The sequence below is a fragment of the Schistocerca cancellata genome, chromosome 9 (assembly GCF_023864275.1).
Source record: "Schistocerca cancellata isolate TAMUIC-IGC-003103 chromosome 9, iqSchCanc2.1, whole genome shotgun sequence".
Taxonomy (NCBI): Eukaryota; Metazoa; Arthropoda; class Insecta; order Orthoptera; family Acrididae; genus Schistocerca; species Schistocerca cancellata.
Window position 1 is genome coordinate 25526323 of NC_064634.1, and position 18800 is coordinate 25545122.

General features: G+C 38.4%; 1 protein-coding gene across 6 annotated transcripts in view; it reads left to right on the top strand.

Moving 5' to 3' along the window:
• LOC126101076 (PDZ and LIM domain protein Zasp) overlaps window positions 1-18800 on the top strand; it is a 276320-nt gene that overhangs the window by 185694 nt on the left and 71826 nt on the right. For all 6 annotated transcript variants that reach the window (XM_049911753.1, XM_049911756.1, XM_049911751.1 and 3 more), the window contains exons 2-5: window positions 6622-6773; window positions 14721-14886; window positions 15440-15579; window positions 15725-15825. In XM_049911753.1, coding sequence (XP_049767710.1) covers window positions 6622-6773; window positions 14721-14886; window positions 15440-15579; window positions 15725-15825 — 559 coding nt within the window. The remainder of the gene's footprint in view (window positions 1-6621; window positions 6774-14720; window positions 14887-15439; window positions 15580-15724; window positions 15826-18800) is intronic.

Below are 18800 nucleotides of genomic sequence, written 5' to 3' on the forward strand. Positions count from 1 at the left end.
CTTCAACAACTTTTTTTGCGAGGCCTCCACCGGCGAGAGACCGTCAGCGGTCGCCGACGCGTAACGCCGCCACTGGCGAAATCCATAGATCCAGACTACTAGAGCGGAAATGAACGACTAACAGGAATAATTGGTAAGAAAGATTGCATATTATCTTCTCGGTGTATCCAAGAAAATGAAATTTTGACAGAAAATTTTTGCCAGATCGCTACACTACTAACGACCAGTTGTATAATTCCTAGTTAGCAGCCGCTCAAGTTTTATTGCCGAAACAGAGCAGAAAAAGCGTGATATGGACACTTAATAACGCCTAACCGGAGAATAAACGTGGGATAAGTGAATCGGCGGTTCTGGCAGGGTTAGCGAAGTTAAGCGGAGAATAACTGTTGCAATGGCAGTAATAGTTACAGAATTAGTGATGACAATATTTGTTTGTTATACTGAAGGAGAAGAAACGGACATATCACACAAGTTATATGGGAGAATATGACGATTCCAAGTGATATAAAAATTTCGTATTACTACTACTACTACTACTACTACTTTTCGATCTCATGTTTGAGAAACTGGAGAATGTGAATGAAATGTCAGACAATTGTAGATACTTCTACCGTGGTATTTACGTAAATGAGGTAGATAAAAATGACCATTTGTGCCAAAACAGTCTCGCTTATTTGGCGTGTGTTACAACTGCAGCAATATTAGGAAGATCTATTTCGTTTTATCCGGCAGACAGTGACAAAATAGACGTAATCAAGTTGTGAAATCACACCAGTCTTGGGTGCTATTTATATTAACAGCTATTTCGGTATTAGACAGCGACATTTTGATTTTTCATGTGGCAAAACGTTTGACGAACTGTGGCAAGGTAAAGATTCTTTTGCAGAAAGGAAAGCACGCTGTGTACAGCTATAGCAAGATTAGAGAGAAAAATATGCTGGGACTTAAGGCTTGAAGAAATGTGTATTGTCTTGCTTGTCTCTTGTCTTCATTGGTTTCATGTTTCCTATATTTAATTTTATCTCACACAAAAGACAAAGTTGTTAGCTAGTAGGTAATAAAGAGCGCAAATTTTTTGAAGATTTCTTACTCTCCTGGTCACAAATAATACCCCCCCCCCCCCCTCCCAGTATTATTTGTGAGCTTTTTGAAGATCCACAGAACGAGAAACTGTGACGTTTTATAGAAGAACGCTGTGTGAAGAGGTGGGGCACTGCTCTTTGGCACACTTCAAATATGTCTCGCATTTCCCTGGACATATATGTCCTATATGTCAAACTCTTCAGAAAGATGTGCGCCACAAAATAAATATATTTTTAAAAAATCGTTTTTTTAAATTTTTGACGTCCTATCGCAGACGCTCGAAGGGTAAGGAGGGGGGGGGGGGTGTTGTCACTATCTAGTTTTTTCCCCGGTTCGAAAATATCGTAGATATTGTTGTTGAAGGTAACGAGGGCTTAAATAATATACGAAGGTTGAATGAAAAGTAATACTTCCACCTTTGTTAATCGGGTTTGGATGGGAATATTTTAATAAATCAAACGCAGAAACAATACTTAGTATGTGATCTTTAATTACCAATATTCACTTTTTCACATAATCACCAGCCAATTGGATACATTTATGCCAACGACGAACAAGTTTTCTGAAGCCGTCACGGAAGAAGTCGACGCCCTGTTTCTGCAACCACAGCCTCACAGATCTCTCAACGTCTTCATAAGAAGCATAATGATGTCCCCACAGATTGTCTTTCATTATGGGGAACAGATGGTGATAAATCTGGACTGTATGGAGGATGTCGTACGGTGGTGAGATTCAGTCTCTGAAGTTCTGCTGTGGTGGCACGTGGAGTGTGTGGTTTGGCATTGTCATGCTGCAGGGAAACATTTCCCTTTTCCTTTCGGACCCCTGTTACCTGTCATTTCAAAGTTCGCAGCGTTGTGATGTAACGCTCTGAATTTATTGTTGTTCTACGACCAAGGAAATTGCCATGGATAACACCATCTGGGTCCCAGAACACTGTGGCCACGATTTTTCCAGCTGAGGGCTGCGTCTTGAATTTCTTTTTCTGGGACGAATCTTTGTGTCGAATTCCATAGACTGACGTTTCGTCTCCGGGCCGTAATGGTGTACCCACGTTTCGTCTCCTGTAACAATTGAATGGAGAAAGGCGTCACCTTCATTCTCGTAATGCAAGAGGAGTTCCTGGCAAATTTCAAGTCTGTGCCCTTTCATTTCAGGAGTCAGCTTGCACAGATCTTCCGACAGCCAAGCAAAGCAACAATGTGACCCATATGTTCTTGTGAAATGCCTATTGTGCTTGCTGTTTCTCTCATGACTGATAAGACGATTGTCCTGAATCAGTCTGTCAACATTTTGCTTGTGAAACTGAGTGGTTGCTGTCACAGGACGTCCAACTCTTTGTTTTTCATGCAGGTCATATGTTCCTGCCTCAACATTTTTAAACTTACTCGCCCAACAACGCACAGTACTCACATGAACACAATCACCATAAACTGCTTTCATTCTCTGATGAATCTCCTTTGGGGTGACACCTTCTGCTGTCAAGAATTCAATGACTGCATGTTGCTTAAACTGCATTAACCGACCGTCTGTGCAGGGTTCCATACTTTACACTGTAACAACGTAACCGTTCGCTGCTAAGGCTTACTGCCAGTTGGAGCTGTAGGGAAAGGACTACGGAACAAGCCAGTACCTGCCACATACCAGTGCTCCCAACTGTTGAAGAGTTATGAAGGTGGAGGCATTACTTTTCAGTCAACCCTCGTACGTGTGTAAAAATATTTGTATGTGTGTATGTGTGGTAGCCTTCCCACATCTCCTTCTAAACCAGTGGATTGATTTCAATCAAATTTGGTTCACATACTACTTCTTGTCTAGGGAGAAGTGCGGGAAGGACCACCTAGCTGACTTAGGGGTGGGGTTGGGGTGAGGAGGGTTGCTAACCCCTGCCCTGCACAATTTCTGGTGTGTGGGTGGTACCAGAATATGTTCCTGGATGTATATGTGTGGATGGGCACAGCTGAGGGGAGAGAGGAGGAGAAGCAGATGGGTAGTGAGAAGAGGGAAGATGAAATAGACAGAGAAAGGGAGAGGAGGGGATGGATACACAGGTTGTGGTGGGAGAAGAGGTGGACAGATAGTGGTGGGAGGATGAGGCGGAAACAGACAGAGGGGAAGGATGAGGTAGACAGAGAGAAGGGATAACAATAAATGGATGAATAAAGAGCGAAGGAGGAGATGGACAGGGAGATGAGTAGGGCATGAGATGGACAATGATATGAGGAGGATGATACTGAAACATAGAGGGGAGGCAGTAAGAGGTAGACTGAGAGGGCAGGAGGAAATGGACAGAGTGAGCAGGAGGAGGAGATGAACAAAGAGTGGGGTAGGAGGAGACAGGTAGAGGGAGGGGGAGAAGGGGATGGACAAAGAGTGGGGGAGGTGGAGGTGGTAAGAGAGGGAGGGAGGGAGAGAGAGAGAGAGAGAGAGAGAGAGAGAGGAAGAAAGTAGTATACAAGACACGTTCAGAAAATAAGTGTACTAAATTTTATATTTTCTTAGAAAAAATGTATTTGGAAAAAAGTACAGGATATTATTGATACACTTGAATCGTAATCACATATTGATACACTTGTTGACTATTTCTCCACATAATCGCCATCCCGTTCAATGCACGTTTTGAGCCGTGACACAGGTTTCTTTATGACCCCCTTGGAGAGCTCTCCTGCCAGCTCTTTCCTCCACTTTGTAACCCCTGGCTGCACCTACTCATTGGTTGAAAATTTAATTCTACTCGTATGTGCCTGCAGGTAGGTGAAAAGATCGTAATCTGAAGGCGGAAAGTCAGGGCAATACAGAGGGTGGTTCAGAACATCCCAACAGAATGAGTCCAAGAGTGCATTGGTGGCTAAGTCTGTGTGAGGATGGTTATTGTAAAGCAACAAGTCCACTCCTTGTGTCAGCATTCCACTCCTTTTGTTTTACATGCTCCTCTGCAGTTCTTTTAGGGTCTCACAATATTGCTGTGCACTGTTGGTCCCCGCTGGAGCATAAATTTTGCCAGAATGACGACTTTTTGGTCACCCATGTTTCATTTGCAGCCACAATAGAGCTCAGAAAATCCGCACCTTCCATTTCAAGTCACTCAAGAAACTCGCAGATGTGACTGACCTGATTTTTCTTGTGCCAATCTGTTTGCTATTTTGGAAACCATCTTGCGCAGTTTCCAGTATTTTAGCATTTCTGTGGGTGTCTTGTACAGGTGAATACTGGAGAGTTGTGGAAACATCACAGAAATTTTATCCACTGTCAATTGGCAGTCTTCATGGACAGTGTCCTTGACCTTTTGCGCCAACTCATCAGTCCGAATGGAAGATATTCCACTCCTCTGTTTCTTATGAACATTTGTTCTGCCTCCACTAAAATCCCTATAACAGCCATACACACTTGTCCTATTTATAACACCTTCAGTGTAAACCATTTTCATGTGCGGCAGTAGGTGAGTCAGATGTGGACCACAGCATGTCAGTCACACTTCGCAGAATTTCTTACCGGCATCTTTCACACAAGTGGATACTACAGTGTGAGTTTACACACTGCAATGTTCTCTGGTCAGAGAATCCCCCTGTAACATCCAGTTTTGTCAATCCTCAAAAAAAGAAAAAAAGCACAGAACATTATGGTCATAGTATATTTACTTTCTGAATATGCCTTGTACCTGCCATATGCCTATGCAACTGAACTCACTTGCGAAAGGTTAGTATTTTATATAAACTGAAACATTAGGATTTTCAAATACAAAAGTATAAATGAGATGCTATATTTGATAATAAAGGCGATATGCTGCAGCATTGTTTTTTGGCAAACCTGAAGCACTCGTTCGACCTCCTGGTCCCTGCCACCCCTCTCCCTCATTCTAACCTTAGAAGCCCAGAGCTAAAATTTATGTCAACTATTAGTAGTTTGGGTTTCACACATCTTTGTGTACACTATCATGTCCAATACCTATGAACAGTTCACAAACTTTGACATTTCAGAAATATTTTCGCATTTGGCTATCAATTAGCAACTTGGATAAATCACAAGCAAAATGCGTATGCTAGTATACATCACTTCAACATACATCATAAGGTAAACAATCCAGAATTTTGGCTAGGTGATGATGATAATATCATGTTTTAGCAGCATAAAACTTGACAGTGAGAGCATGAATGTGAGCCATGCTGTGCCGCAGTGTTCACCACAAATGAAAAATTGAACTGTTACTATTCTTCTTCTTCTTTGCAGGGAATGATTTGGAGATGTATAGGGAGTAATGACATCTTGGGAATGTTGAAAAAAATGAATAAAATGATTTATCAAAAAAATATGTTTTCTTGCTCAATGTTATCAGGGCCAGGGGACTAGGGATAATAACTGATGGCTTTCCACTCCATTCTGTTTTCTGTAGTCCCCCTCTATTTGCCCCACACTTACATTTGTAAATCTTATTTTACTCTTGTCTCTTTTTCTCTTCCTACAGCTCATGGACCTTCCACCATCTGGTAACATTTCCATAATCTTTGGCCATGTTTTGTTATTCACTTTAACTACATGTGCCTCATTCTTCCTCAGTCTGAGCTTGTGCTCTGCCTCTAATGGTCTCATTGTCTAAAAGTTAAGTTCTACATTTGCATTCCTTCCATTCCATTCTGGGATCTTACTCTTAAACAGCCAGTGTACCAAGTGCAACATTGAGCAGCAGTATTAGAGAGTAGGTATTAATTTAGTAATCATGGAAAATGGAGCAGTTGGTGTTATTCTTCTTTGCAGAGAAGTTTTGAGATTAATGGGAACTAATGGTGTACAATAAATAAAATGATTTATTGAGACTTCATGATGGGAATTACAGACCATACCCTACAACTTTTTGATTCAGTTTTAACCACAGTTGTTGTATGTGACTGTAATAAATACACCTGCCATAATAATTACTTCCTACTTAATAACATAAACGTTTGTGATGGTTTTTGTACCCATATATTTTCAAATTTTTGATTAACTTTAACAGTGTAACTTCTCGTCATACTTATAGAATTATTACCTATATTACTCATACTGAACGTATCTAATAAAATACTGCTATTCTTGAGTAGAGAAAACAGCCTAGTTCTGTTTGAAATTTGGGTAAGGGGCTCAAACTGACTCCCCCCCCCCCCTCCCCCCAGCACACACCTTCCATAGTTTATTATGGTCCATTAGAGAATTGACTGTTATCTAATACAGGTTTTCTGAATTTATCTTGCAGTTTTTGTTTTAATCACAAAACAGCATTAAATACAGTGTGAATATACCTGTCAGTTTCTTATCACAACATATATTTCATGCTCACATTCATTGGCATCACCAACACAGCCAGATCATTGCTTTCCAGCCTTTGGCTACACAATAGATCACTTTGTCACCCAACCAAGATATTGGTTGTGTGTGTGTGTGTGTGTGTGGTGTGTGTGTGTGTGTGTGTGTGTGTGTGTGTGTGAAGCATGCCCACTACCACACTCCAGTCTTAATTACATTTGTAAACATTTTTAGGTGAAAACTTTGACCCCCTGTTTGCAGGTGAATGGCGGAAGCTTGGCTGAGAAGGCGGGTCTACAGGCTGGTGACGCTCTCATCCGCGTCAATGACGTCGAGCTGTTCAATCTACGCCACAAGGAGGCGCAGGACGCTTTGGTCCGCGCTGGCAACTCCTTTGAGCTCGCTGTGCAGAGGTTTGTACCAGCTCATGCAAATCTTACAAATTATCAAAAACATGGATTGCTTTGACACTATGTAGAAAAAGTACTCAATTCTGTATTGACAAGATTTAAGTTTCAACATATATATCTACCCACCATGGTAAAGTCCATTGGTTGAGACAAGTAAGAGATGAATAACTGCTTATATGCCTCTGTCTAATTTGACCATCATGTTCTTTGTGGGAAAGATGGAGTGGAAGATGGGGAATTTTTGTAGATTTTTCCATCTTGAAAATAAATTCTGCGGTTTGATGAGTAACTTTTCACCAGATATTTGCAGTCATTTTCCTGAATATATGTCAGTTGAGACTTTTTAAAATTTTCATTACCCTTTCCCATGAGGCAAATTGTTCTGTTATTATTCATATCTTTCTTTTTGGGATATGTTCATTAATGTCCCCTGTTAATCTGATTGAATAAGAATTCACACACTCGAGCAGTGCTCCAGTATTGGCCATAGAAGTATTTGATAAGCGACCTCTTTTTGGGTAAGCTGCAGTTTACCAATGAATAGAGATCTTTCCATCATTTAGCTGGAATAGAGGCTATGTAAACATTCCAGTGCACATCTTAACATTTAGTTACTCCCTGGTATCTACACGACATGACCGAGTGTAGTTGTGGCTTGTAACAGTGTTGTCAAGGTGCCGCACTTGGTACCAGGCTAATATTTTGTCAGTGTCTTACTGGATATTACTACAGTTTTTTTCATATAACACTTCATTATAAATAATTGCTGAATCTGCTAAAGCATAAAATGGAAACTATTAGTATCCACTGAGTAATTATTGTATGATGTGAACAGTAATGCTGCTGTCATACTTCTGTGAGACACAGCAGACATCACTTTTGTGCGTGTCTCTCTATTCTGGATAATGTTTTTTAAGAACTTTTCCATCTGTTAACAAACCTCATTATATATCTGTTGAATATATTTTATTACTTGATATCTGTATGTTACTGAAACGAAAACTTTTTGTAAGCCAAATCCATTTTCTTACCTCTGTCTATGGTCCTTAGAGCATTTCGAGTTATGAGCTCCAGTTGGACTTCGTATGATCAATATTTTCGGTATCTGTGCAAGTTTACAAAGAGAAAGTAATTTTGTTGAATGTTGGTTTATATTTGAACTATGAACCTACAAATAGATGTGAGTGATATAGGAAATTAATTTCGTGGATCAGATTTGTCACCTTTTTTCTTTTCTTTCTTTTTCTAACAGATAGTTAAGATCTGCGTGTTTTTTTTCAATAACTGGAGACTTTTTTAACCTTAACTTGGTGCAGTTATAGGCAAATTATTATTAAACGAAAGGGCACTGGTTTTTGCCCACAGGATTAACTCGCACCAATCCCACCATGTAGTCATGGAGTAGCAAAAATATGTAGAACTCTCACAAAGCTTGAGTCATGACTATAAAGCAAATAGCAAACTGTGGTCCATTGGTAAAATATTTGGAAATGCAGTTTATCTAAGAAAAATATTGGCAATGAAGTATTTGTGCAGCCTGTACTGGAACGGTCCTCACATTGGATCTGCATCAGGTTCAGCCAACAGGGGACAGGGAGTGATTACATAAGAAGCAGTCAGTGCAACTGTTCACACAGTCATTTCAGCTGAAGGGTAGTGTCACAGAAATCATGAAAAAGCTAAAAAGCAGTTCTCAAATAAAAAAAATGTACCATCTCATTAAAAACTCACTGTGCCTCATTATTCAGCCATTCTTGACACCTTTCTTATGAAGAGGTTTAACAATTGTATATATTAATCTGTCTGGTAAAATTCTCTGTGCCATTGATGCATTATATATATTTCTGAGGACATCACACTTTAAGTTAGAACAAATTTTCAGAATTCTGTTCGAAATTCCATCAATGCTGTATGGGCTTTTGCTTTTTATAATTTTTATAACTCTATTAATTTCAGTGAAAGATGTTGGTGCTTAAAGTTTTTTTTGATCAATTTTTAATATATTTTCTTACTTTTTCAATTGAGTCATTTAATCCAATTTTTGCTGCTACATTTATAAAGTGATATTGAAAAATACTTGCAAACACAAATCAGACCAAAAATTTTCCTTAGCATTTTTCCTACTTCTTTTTCTATGTCTTTAGTTAACCCTTAGTTGGTAACATGTGAAAAATTGGTGTTTACGCGATGACCAAATTTTTCAAAGAATTTCCACTGTAGAGAATATTGAAAATAAGTAACAATTTAAAAGCTTCATGAAAAATTAATACTAATATTTTTATTCTCTTTCAATTACATTTTGCAAAACAACATGAAAAAATTATAGAATTAAGTACTAGTTTTTGCATGACATAGGTTATAAAGTAAATTATTCACATTTCACACACTTGTATGCCATCATTCTGTTCAATGTGTAGGGAAAAAGCACAGTTTTTTCTCTTTTCTAGTTTGTTGCTTATTTTCCTGTTTGTTGGATTCCCATATATTTGCTTTTTACCCAAAATACCTGAAATAATTTGTCTGAGGTCATCTGGTAAGTTTGGAATCTGGAGCCTTCTCTGCATATGATGCCTGGTTAAGTTCATTCCTACTCTCTTCATGAACTCAAATCTTGACATCATACCTTTATGAAGATATATAACATAGGCATTTGCGTAGCTCACAGATATTAGGAGGTAAAATACTGCCAGTGGCCATCTCCTCATTCTCTGTTTAGCTGAGTAGTTGCTGCACTTCGTGTCCAGAGCATCTACGCCAGATTTTGTGGCATTATAGAAACTGATGTTTTCTGGTTTGTTGCTACTTTCATGAGTATACGCAGTATGGTGCATTGAAGACAGTGTTAAAACTGCCTTAGACTTTTTGGGAACAAAAGACAATAGTGTAAGATCTGTAGTAAAACTATAAATACTGGAGCCCACTTCTTTCTTTGGGTTGGGATGAAACTCTTTTGGAACTTCTCTTTTGTTGGATTTTAGACTTCCAACATATGTCAACCTGTTTTTCAGCAGATCCTTACACAATTCAGTGGAGGAAAACCAATTGTCTGCTGTGATATTCCAGTTTGTCCCAAATATACAATTGGAAAGACAAATCACAGACTGTGTTGGCTTTTGGAACTTTTTCTCTTCATCAGATAGTGTTGCTCCATCACTATGTGACTGACGTTTGTGCACAAGTAAAACAATACTATCTTGGAAATGAAACAATGACATCCACACAGTAGCAAGTTCAACACACGAATGAAGCAAAGCTTAAATATCAGATCCAAGTAACAATGCACGTATGTGAACAATACATTGAAAGCTTTTATACACGCCTAAGAGACGGATGTTACCAGCTGAGGGTTAATGATCTGCCTCCAATGCTTACAGTCTCTGATACATACAACACTTCAGATTTGACTACTGTGATGTAATATTTTAACTATGCATTACAATATATTGACTTTTTATTGTATCTATGCAATACTGGAAGCTTTTGTAATATAATGATTCTAACTTTGTTTGCTTCACAATTTGATCCAGAGGGATGGCTGATTTCTCCTAGGTATTTAAATTTGAATTATTGAAATATATTGCCAAACTGTGCAAACATAGGTTGTCCATCTAGGTATCAAGGAGAACCTTCAATGTATTGGTTTTTTTTTTTTTCGTAAGAAATTTTCAGTCAATTTCTAGCTGATATTTCATGGAGCTTTTATCTGTTGTTTCTAAAGATTGCTGGATTATGTGCATAAGCAACACATCATAAATGAATTTTAATTTCATTTAGTTTGCCAGTGGTTATTCCTTCTACTTCTTTTTCCTGCATCTAATTACTTCTCTAGTACAAGACTGAGTGTGAAGGGAGGTAGTCCCTGTTGGACCCTTGTTTTTGTATCAAAAGGTTCAGACATTTTGCATCGTAATTTAACTTTTGAACTGGTATAAGTTAATGTTTGTTTAATCAACAATATTGTCTTTCTACCCATTTTAAACTCTTCTCGTAGTGTATATCTATCTACTGAATCATGTGGATTTTTGTAGAATATAAAGGTGACAACCATTTGTCTATCCAAGTGGTTTTGTAAGACTGTGTTGAGATTGAGTCTTTGGATCTATATTCCCTAAAATCTGCCTGATATTCACCAATTAAATGGTCTGTTTGTATTTCAAGCTTTTTAAGTATAATTTTTGAAAGAACTTTGTAAGTAACTGGCAGCAAAAAAGTCCCTCTGTAGTTATTTATATCTGCTTTATTCCCTTTCTTGTGAACTGGATGGATTACAGCTTGCTCACATTGTTTAGGGATTCTTTCCTGTAGCCAAACTGTTATGGTTATCCTGTCTCCCATTTCACAGTATCCCATATAGTTTTAATCTTATTATTTGCATTATCAGTTTCTGTCAAGACTTCCATATTCCTGGATATTTTAATGACTTTCCTTAAAATGTTATAGTATTTTTTGCAAAATGCAAGTAATGTCAGGTTTCAACTTATTCTGACCTCTATATTAGTTTCTCTTTTCCTATTACATAAAATTTTAATCTCTTTTGTTATCAATGACTCACTTGTTTTCTTAATAGACTTTGTCAATAACTTTTAAGGATCTGGATATTTAAGGAAAGCTACTTTTAAATATTGACAAAAATTAATGTGGAATATAGTGAATTTCACATTAGCATCTCTTTCTGTATATACCTCTTTTAACTTATTCTTAAAACGTTGCACCATTTTCTCATTAATAAGCTTCATTATTTTATATGAACATGTGTCAGAGCTGTAAGGTGCTACATCATTTATTTTCATCAATTGTGCATCATGAACAGATAGTCCTTTAACACTTGAGTGCACATGAATTTATTTGAGCCTGAACAACTGTCTAAAAAATGTTACCAGTCAGGGTCCTGCTGTCTGGCTGCACATGAGTTGGGAAATTTATCGCTGGAATCAGATTGCAACAGACAAATAATGGTTCCAATTCATTTTTCCTGTCAGAGTCTTTCAAGCAATCTACATTGAAATCTCCACAAACTACTAACTGTTACCTCTTATCTGACAGGTAGCTTCATAAAGCATTTACGTTTCTCATAAATAGCTGAAAATTTTCTAGACAGAATCTGTAGAGTGTTACAATTCTTGGGCATCCATACAATAGTCTGTGGGAGTTGTAAGTAGCCATAAAAAAGAGTTATTTTGACCCAGTTAAAAACCTGTGTAATACTGACTTTAAAACCATTTCCCTGACAGAATAACACCTGACTACACTACATTATTTCCTTCCCCAGAGAGCTAGGAGCACGGGCAGCCTTGCCCCCACTGTGGATACGTTTGTGGCTACAATTACAAACAAAGCATTCTGCAGTAACAACTCACAAGTACATGCTTTATGTTCTGATCCAAACAAAAACTGGTTGTATCAACATTTTTGACTTTGTGTCCACCTTTTCCATGTTCACTCTACGTGAAAATGATGCTGGCCTCTAAAGCCTTTTGTTTAACTCCTCTATCCGTTTGGTTACACTGTTTTCAGATAGGCCCAGAATATCTATAAATTTAGAATTTTCCAGATCTCCTAGTCATACAAGAAGCTCATCTACTTTACTTTTGAGCCCCCTAATATTCTGATGAAACAAATTAATTTTATCTTGTTTTAAACTGTTGCATATATGATAGTCCTGTTCTGTTCTGTTTTCTTTCAGGACTTTCTGTCGATGACATGGCTCTAACGTAAAAAATGTACCCCTCTGATTTCAATAATGCCAGTGACATTACCTTGTGTGCTTATGCCCCCACCCCCTCCCCTTTAAACTTTCTGCAAGATGCTCAGCTAATTTGTCCTTCCCCCTCCAATTCAGGCTTAGGACACGGTCTATGCATCCCCATTTTCCAGTTGCAGGAACAGGTACAGCACAGATATGAGGCTTTGTTTCAGTCAAATGAAATACACTCAGCTCTTTGTTTTCATGACTGACAGTTGTATTAACTGAGGGCTGGTCATGGTACTGCAAAATCCCCACAAATCCCACATGAGTGTGTGCTATTGCTGCTCCTATTTCCTGTGGGCCACTTTTAATACAATACTCTAGACAAGGTTGTTTCCTGCTCCTGTTTCCTTAACTACCCGATCCTCTTCATCAAAACCTCTGCACAAGGCCCCTATGTTTTCTGTCACCAGGGAAGCTTGGCAGAATGTTTCATGATGCTTGTGATCTATTATTCTACACATAGCTTTTCCTGTAGCATTTGGCCTACACCCCTCATGTGACTCTACCTAGCAAAGGACTCTTTCCGTTTACTTGAAATTTCTACTGGCTTAGTCTTAAAGTTGTTACTGTGAGCCTGCTGCTCAACACCTTGCTCGAACACTGGTTCAGGATCTTCTCCTATTTAAGGTAACAAGTCAAACTGATTGCTAACTGGAAGTTGAAATGTGATTTTTGGGGTTTCCTCCTTTTTTCTTATCGCTCATTATCAAATAATAAATTTCCCCGGCTCTCACTCTCTTTCTCCATTCAGCCATCTAATTTAAAACATCTTATTTCTAATTCTGCCTGAAGGGCACAAATCTTTCTTCACTGTTCCACAATCCACTTGTCATGACACAATAATCTACAACTCCATAGGAGATCCTCATCTGATACTTTATTGGCTTTGCAGCTACAATCACCCCAATGAAACCCCAAATCATAGTCCTGACATAGAAAAAGAAACAGGCAGGGTCTATTATGAAGCTTGTGGGACATCCTGAAACAGTATTTTCCAGGCAGAATAATAATTTTCCCCTTTTATAGTAATAATTACTCTTTGTTTTCTGTTCTTCGAGTAGGATTTAATCCACTGTAGGGCACTATCCATAATGCCCTACATGTCAAGTCCCTAAACAAGCAAGACATGGTTGACAGAAGCCTTCATGTGAACACAGAAGGTTCCTGCAACCTTATTGCTTAGGATAATCGTGTGTATTTTCTCAACAAAATTGTTTACTGCATCTATGTTGCGTCTCCCTTGTTGAAATTGAACTGAATAATTGGAACGATGGCATATTTTTCAATAAAATTTTGCATTTGGGCAACAGCAACTTTCTCAAATATTTCTAATGTGACTGGTAAATTTGAGATAGGACAACAATTTACCATGACCTCTTATTGGAGAATGGTCTAACTCTGGTATACTTCAGTACCTATGGGAAGCAGCCTTCTTCAAACCATTGGCTAATACTGAAGCTCTTGGGTGTGCAGTTATGTTGTGCTCTATTTTAACAACTTTAGTGGGTATTCCAGAGTGACCCACAATAGTTTTTGTTTTTTAATGCTACACTTGCTTTTTCTTTGTCATTTGCTGAAAATTTTCTCTTTAAAATGAAAATCTGACTGGCAGTCACAAGTTAATGAATTTCAGCCTCAAAAATCCTGATTACCAAACATGTCTTCTAGTCCAAGTTTGGATGTACTTTCTCTAGCAAAAGCCAAAGAAAATATGGTGTGTCCATTATTTTGAATCCCTGGTTGGTTCAAATGGCTCTGAGCACTATGGGACTCAACATCTTAGGTCATAAGTCCCCTAGAACTTAGAACTACTTAAACCTAACTAACCTAAGGACATCACACACACCCATGCCCGAGGCAGGATTCGAACCTGCGACCGTAGCAGTCCCGCGGTTCCGGACTGCAGCGCCAGAACCGCTAGACCACCGCGGCCGGCTTGAATCCCTGAACAGTTATGTTTCTGAATAACCTGACCAAGGAATTATATCATGGAGCCTTAATTAAGTGAGCTATGAGAATGCATTACAACATAAAATTCAAAAATAATGTGAAAAAATCAAACTGTGGGAATTTGCATTAATGTTTCCCTACCTTTCCAGGTAATCGACAAAAATTTTCGTACCTTTCTGAAGTAGTTACTTTTTATGCTTATGTTTGTGTTACTTATGTTGATTATTAATATGCCATGATTAATGTTGCAGGGGCGGCAGCACCTGGAAACCCACAGTGACACCAGTGGGACCAACACCTCCTGTAGGAGCTCACCCTGGGCCCGTCACCAAGACATCACTTGCTGCCCGCCCCGCAGCTCCCGCCACACGCATTGGCAGTGCACACAATGTTTCTGCAAGGCCTTTTGCTCCTCAGGTGAATGGGAATTAACCAGTATACCCAGATTCTGACAGCAGTCCATTTGTAGTAGTACTAGAATGTATGTTCTTGTGTAGTTGTAATGAAGAAATCTTCCAACAGAAGGAAAGGTGTAAAATATTTTTAGCTGAGTACATAATATTTCAACTGTGTGACCTGCAGCATCATTTCTTTTCTGCTCTCTGACATGTTTATCTACTAATATGAAGCATGTTTTATTCTATTTTACTCTATTCTGCCCTTTAATTTGCAGTGCATTCCTTTCAGTTCCACTTATGCTCCATTTGATCGTATACCTCTCATTTAACCCACTCACAGTTTTGCACTGGCATATTATGTCCATCTTATTATCACATTTTGAAGACTGTTTACAAATTCTATGTGTAAAGTTCCATACATTTTATTCTCTTCATTGTAATTACCATTCAGAATCTCACCAGTAAGTGAATTACAAATAGTTTCTCCTGTAGTTAGGTATTTTTGTGTCTGCTGTTGGGATGTGTTCAATTTTTATACAATAACATAATGGATATGTTTCTCACGTACACAGATCAATGGTGCACTGGGTACAGATACTGTGAAATCTATAGTCAACAAGCAGTATAATTCACCAGTTGGAATGTATAGTGAAGAAACCATAGCTGAGACACTCTCAGCTCAGGCTGAGGTTCTTGCAGGTGGAGTCCTTGGGTAAGTTATAAAGATATCAAATTTAAATTTAGTAGTGATTCCTTCTTTATCCAAATATTCCTACATTTGGCAGCATTTTATAACAAGTTGTATTATTTAATTAGAATGCTTTGTAATTAACTTATCCATTTTTAACTTTCAATAGAGTCAATTTCAAGAAGAATGAGAAGAACTATAATGCAGAAAAAAGTGAGGTATTTAAAATGGTCCAGGAAATTGACAAGGAACCAAGGGAGCCAGAACCAGGTATGGTGTGGATAGTCACACTTATTTTTCAGTGACATGTAAAAATGCCTACACAAATCAGATAGGTTGTCACACATGCAAGGATCTTTTTTAAAGGCAGACATCTCATTGTTAGAACAGAGCAACAAACTAAACAGAAATACCATCATAGTACAACTTCTGTCTTACTTCAGTTGTTGTATGCTGGTAACTCAGTCATGTTACCATCCCATTTAGCTTGTAATAGAAAGAGAGGGACAGGTGATTCTTGCTCTGACTTTTTCATAAAAGAGTTTCTGCCTTCATTCATGCATTTGAAGTAATGGGTTATGTATCTTTATTTATGTATTTTTTTTTAAATTCTTGGCCTCAGTAGTCAATTACGAGTTTGTTAATCACTGTCAGTTTGTTCTTCAAAAATCCAAGTACACCTGAAAAATAAAGTATTTATTTCTGTTTAGCTATAGAAGAGTAAATTTTTATTTTTAAAGCTTTTTCTTGTTCTTTTCATGTAACCATAAGATGCAAATTAGCTTTCTTGAAGTCACTTACACCAAGAAAGAGTTTATTGTCTTTAGAAGCATCACAATATACAGGGTGAGTCAGAAGGAAAGGTACATGCTTCGAGATATTATAGTATTAGTGATTCTGAACAAAAAGCTTTTTATGGACATATGCCCTATTGCGAATGGATTCAGAGATAGAACATGTTTAATATCACTTTTATATGTTTTTCTTTAATAACTTGAAAACCGCACACTCCAACGAATAATGTGTCTCAGTACACAATTAAAATAAATTAAATTTGCAACAAAAAAGATCCTATTTATTTTTTGTCTAGGACTAACAGTTTGCACAGAGAGATCGCGAGAATATTGGAAGCCTCATGCGACAAGCGTGTGCTGTAACTTAAGTACTTTTTGTAGGCCAGTTTGAGGTAGTTTTCCGACTAGCATCCTGTATCAAAATGTTCATCTCAGCTTCCTCTATACTACTGTGGTACATCGTAAACAATGACAATGAATAATACAGAAAATAAATAGAAATGTACATTAAAAGTGTTCTATCTCAGAAACCATTCAGAATAGGGCATATGGCCACAACATGTTTTTTATTCAGAATCACTAATGCTGTAAAGTGCCTAAACTCTTACCTTTCCTCCTGACTCCCTGTATACAGGGTGGTCCATTGATCATGACTGGGCCAAATATCTCACAAAATAAGCGTCAAACGAAAAAACTACAAAGAACGAAACTTGTCTATCTTGAAGGGGGAAACCAGATGGCAGTATGGTTGGCCCGCTAGATGGCGCTGCCATAGGTCAAATGAATACAACTGAGTTTTTTAAATAGGAACCCCCATTTTTTATTACATATTTGTGCAGTACGTAAAGAAATATGAACGTTTTGGTTGGACCACTTTTTTTTGCTTTGTGATGGATGGCGCTGTAATAGTCACAAACATATGGCTCACAATTTTAGATGAACAGTTGGTAACAGGTAGGTTTTTTTAAATTAAAATACAGAACCTAGGTACGTTTGAACATTTTATTTCGGTTGTTCCAATGTGATACATGTACCTTTGTGAACTTATGATTCCTGAGAACGCATGCTGTTACAGCATGATTACCTGTGGATACCACATTAATGCAATAAATGCTCAAAACGATGTCCGTCAACCTCAATGCATTTGGCAATACGTGTAACGACATTCCTCTCAACAGCTGAGTAGTTCGCCTTCTGTAATGTTCGCACATGCATTGACAATGTGCTGACGCATGTTGTCAGGCGTTGTCGGTGGATCACGATAGCAAATATCCTTCAACTTTCCCCACAGAAAGAAATCCAGGGACATCAGATCTGGTGAACACGCGGGCCATGGTATGGTGCTTTGATGACCAATCCACCTGTCATGAAATATGCTATTCAATACTGCTTCAACCGCACGTGAGCTATGTGCCAGACATCCATCATTTTGGTAGTACATCACCATTCTGTCATGCAGTGAAACATCTTGTAGCAACATCAATAGAACATTAGGTAGGAAATCAGCATACATTGCACCATTTAGATTGCCACTGATAAAATGGGGGCCAATTATCCTTCCTCCCATAATGCTGCACCATACATTAACCCACCAAGGTCACTGATGTTCCACTTGTCACAGCCATTGCGGATTTTCCGTTGTCCAATAGTGCATATTATGCCGGTTTACGTTACCACTGTTGGTGAATGACACTTCGTCGCTAAATAGAATGCGTGCAAAAAATCTGTCGTCATTCCGTAATTTCTCTTGTGCCCAGTGGCAGAACTGTACACAACATTCAAAGTCATCGCCATGCAATTCCTGGTGCATAGAAATATGGTACAGGTGCAATCGACGTTGATGTAGCATTCTCAACACCAATGTTTTTGAGATTCCCGATTCTCGCGCAATTTGTTTGCTGCTTGTGTGCGGATTAGCCACAACAGCAGCTAAAACACCTACTTGGGCATCATCATTTGTTGCAGGTCGTGGTTGACATTTCACATGTGGCTGAACACTTCCTGTTTCCTTAAATAACGTAACTATCCGGCGAACGGTCCGGACACTTGGATGATGTCATCCAGGATACCGAGCAGCATACATAACACACGCCCGTTGGGCATTTTGATGACAGTAGCCATACATCAATACAATATCGACCTTTTACGCAATTGGTAAACAGTCCATTTTAACACAGGTAATGTATCACGAAGCAAATTATGTCCGCACTGGCGGAATATTACGTGATACCACGTACTTAATCGTTTGTGACTATTACAGCGCCATCTATCACAAAGTGAAAAAAGTGGTCCAACTAAAACATTAATATTTCTTTATGTACTACAAGAATATGTAATAAAAAATGGGTGTTCCTATTTTTAAAAATGCAGTTGATATCCGTTTGATCTATGGCAGCACCATCTAGCAGACCAACCATATCACCATCTGGTTTCCCTCTTCAAGCTAGACAA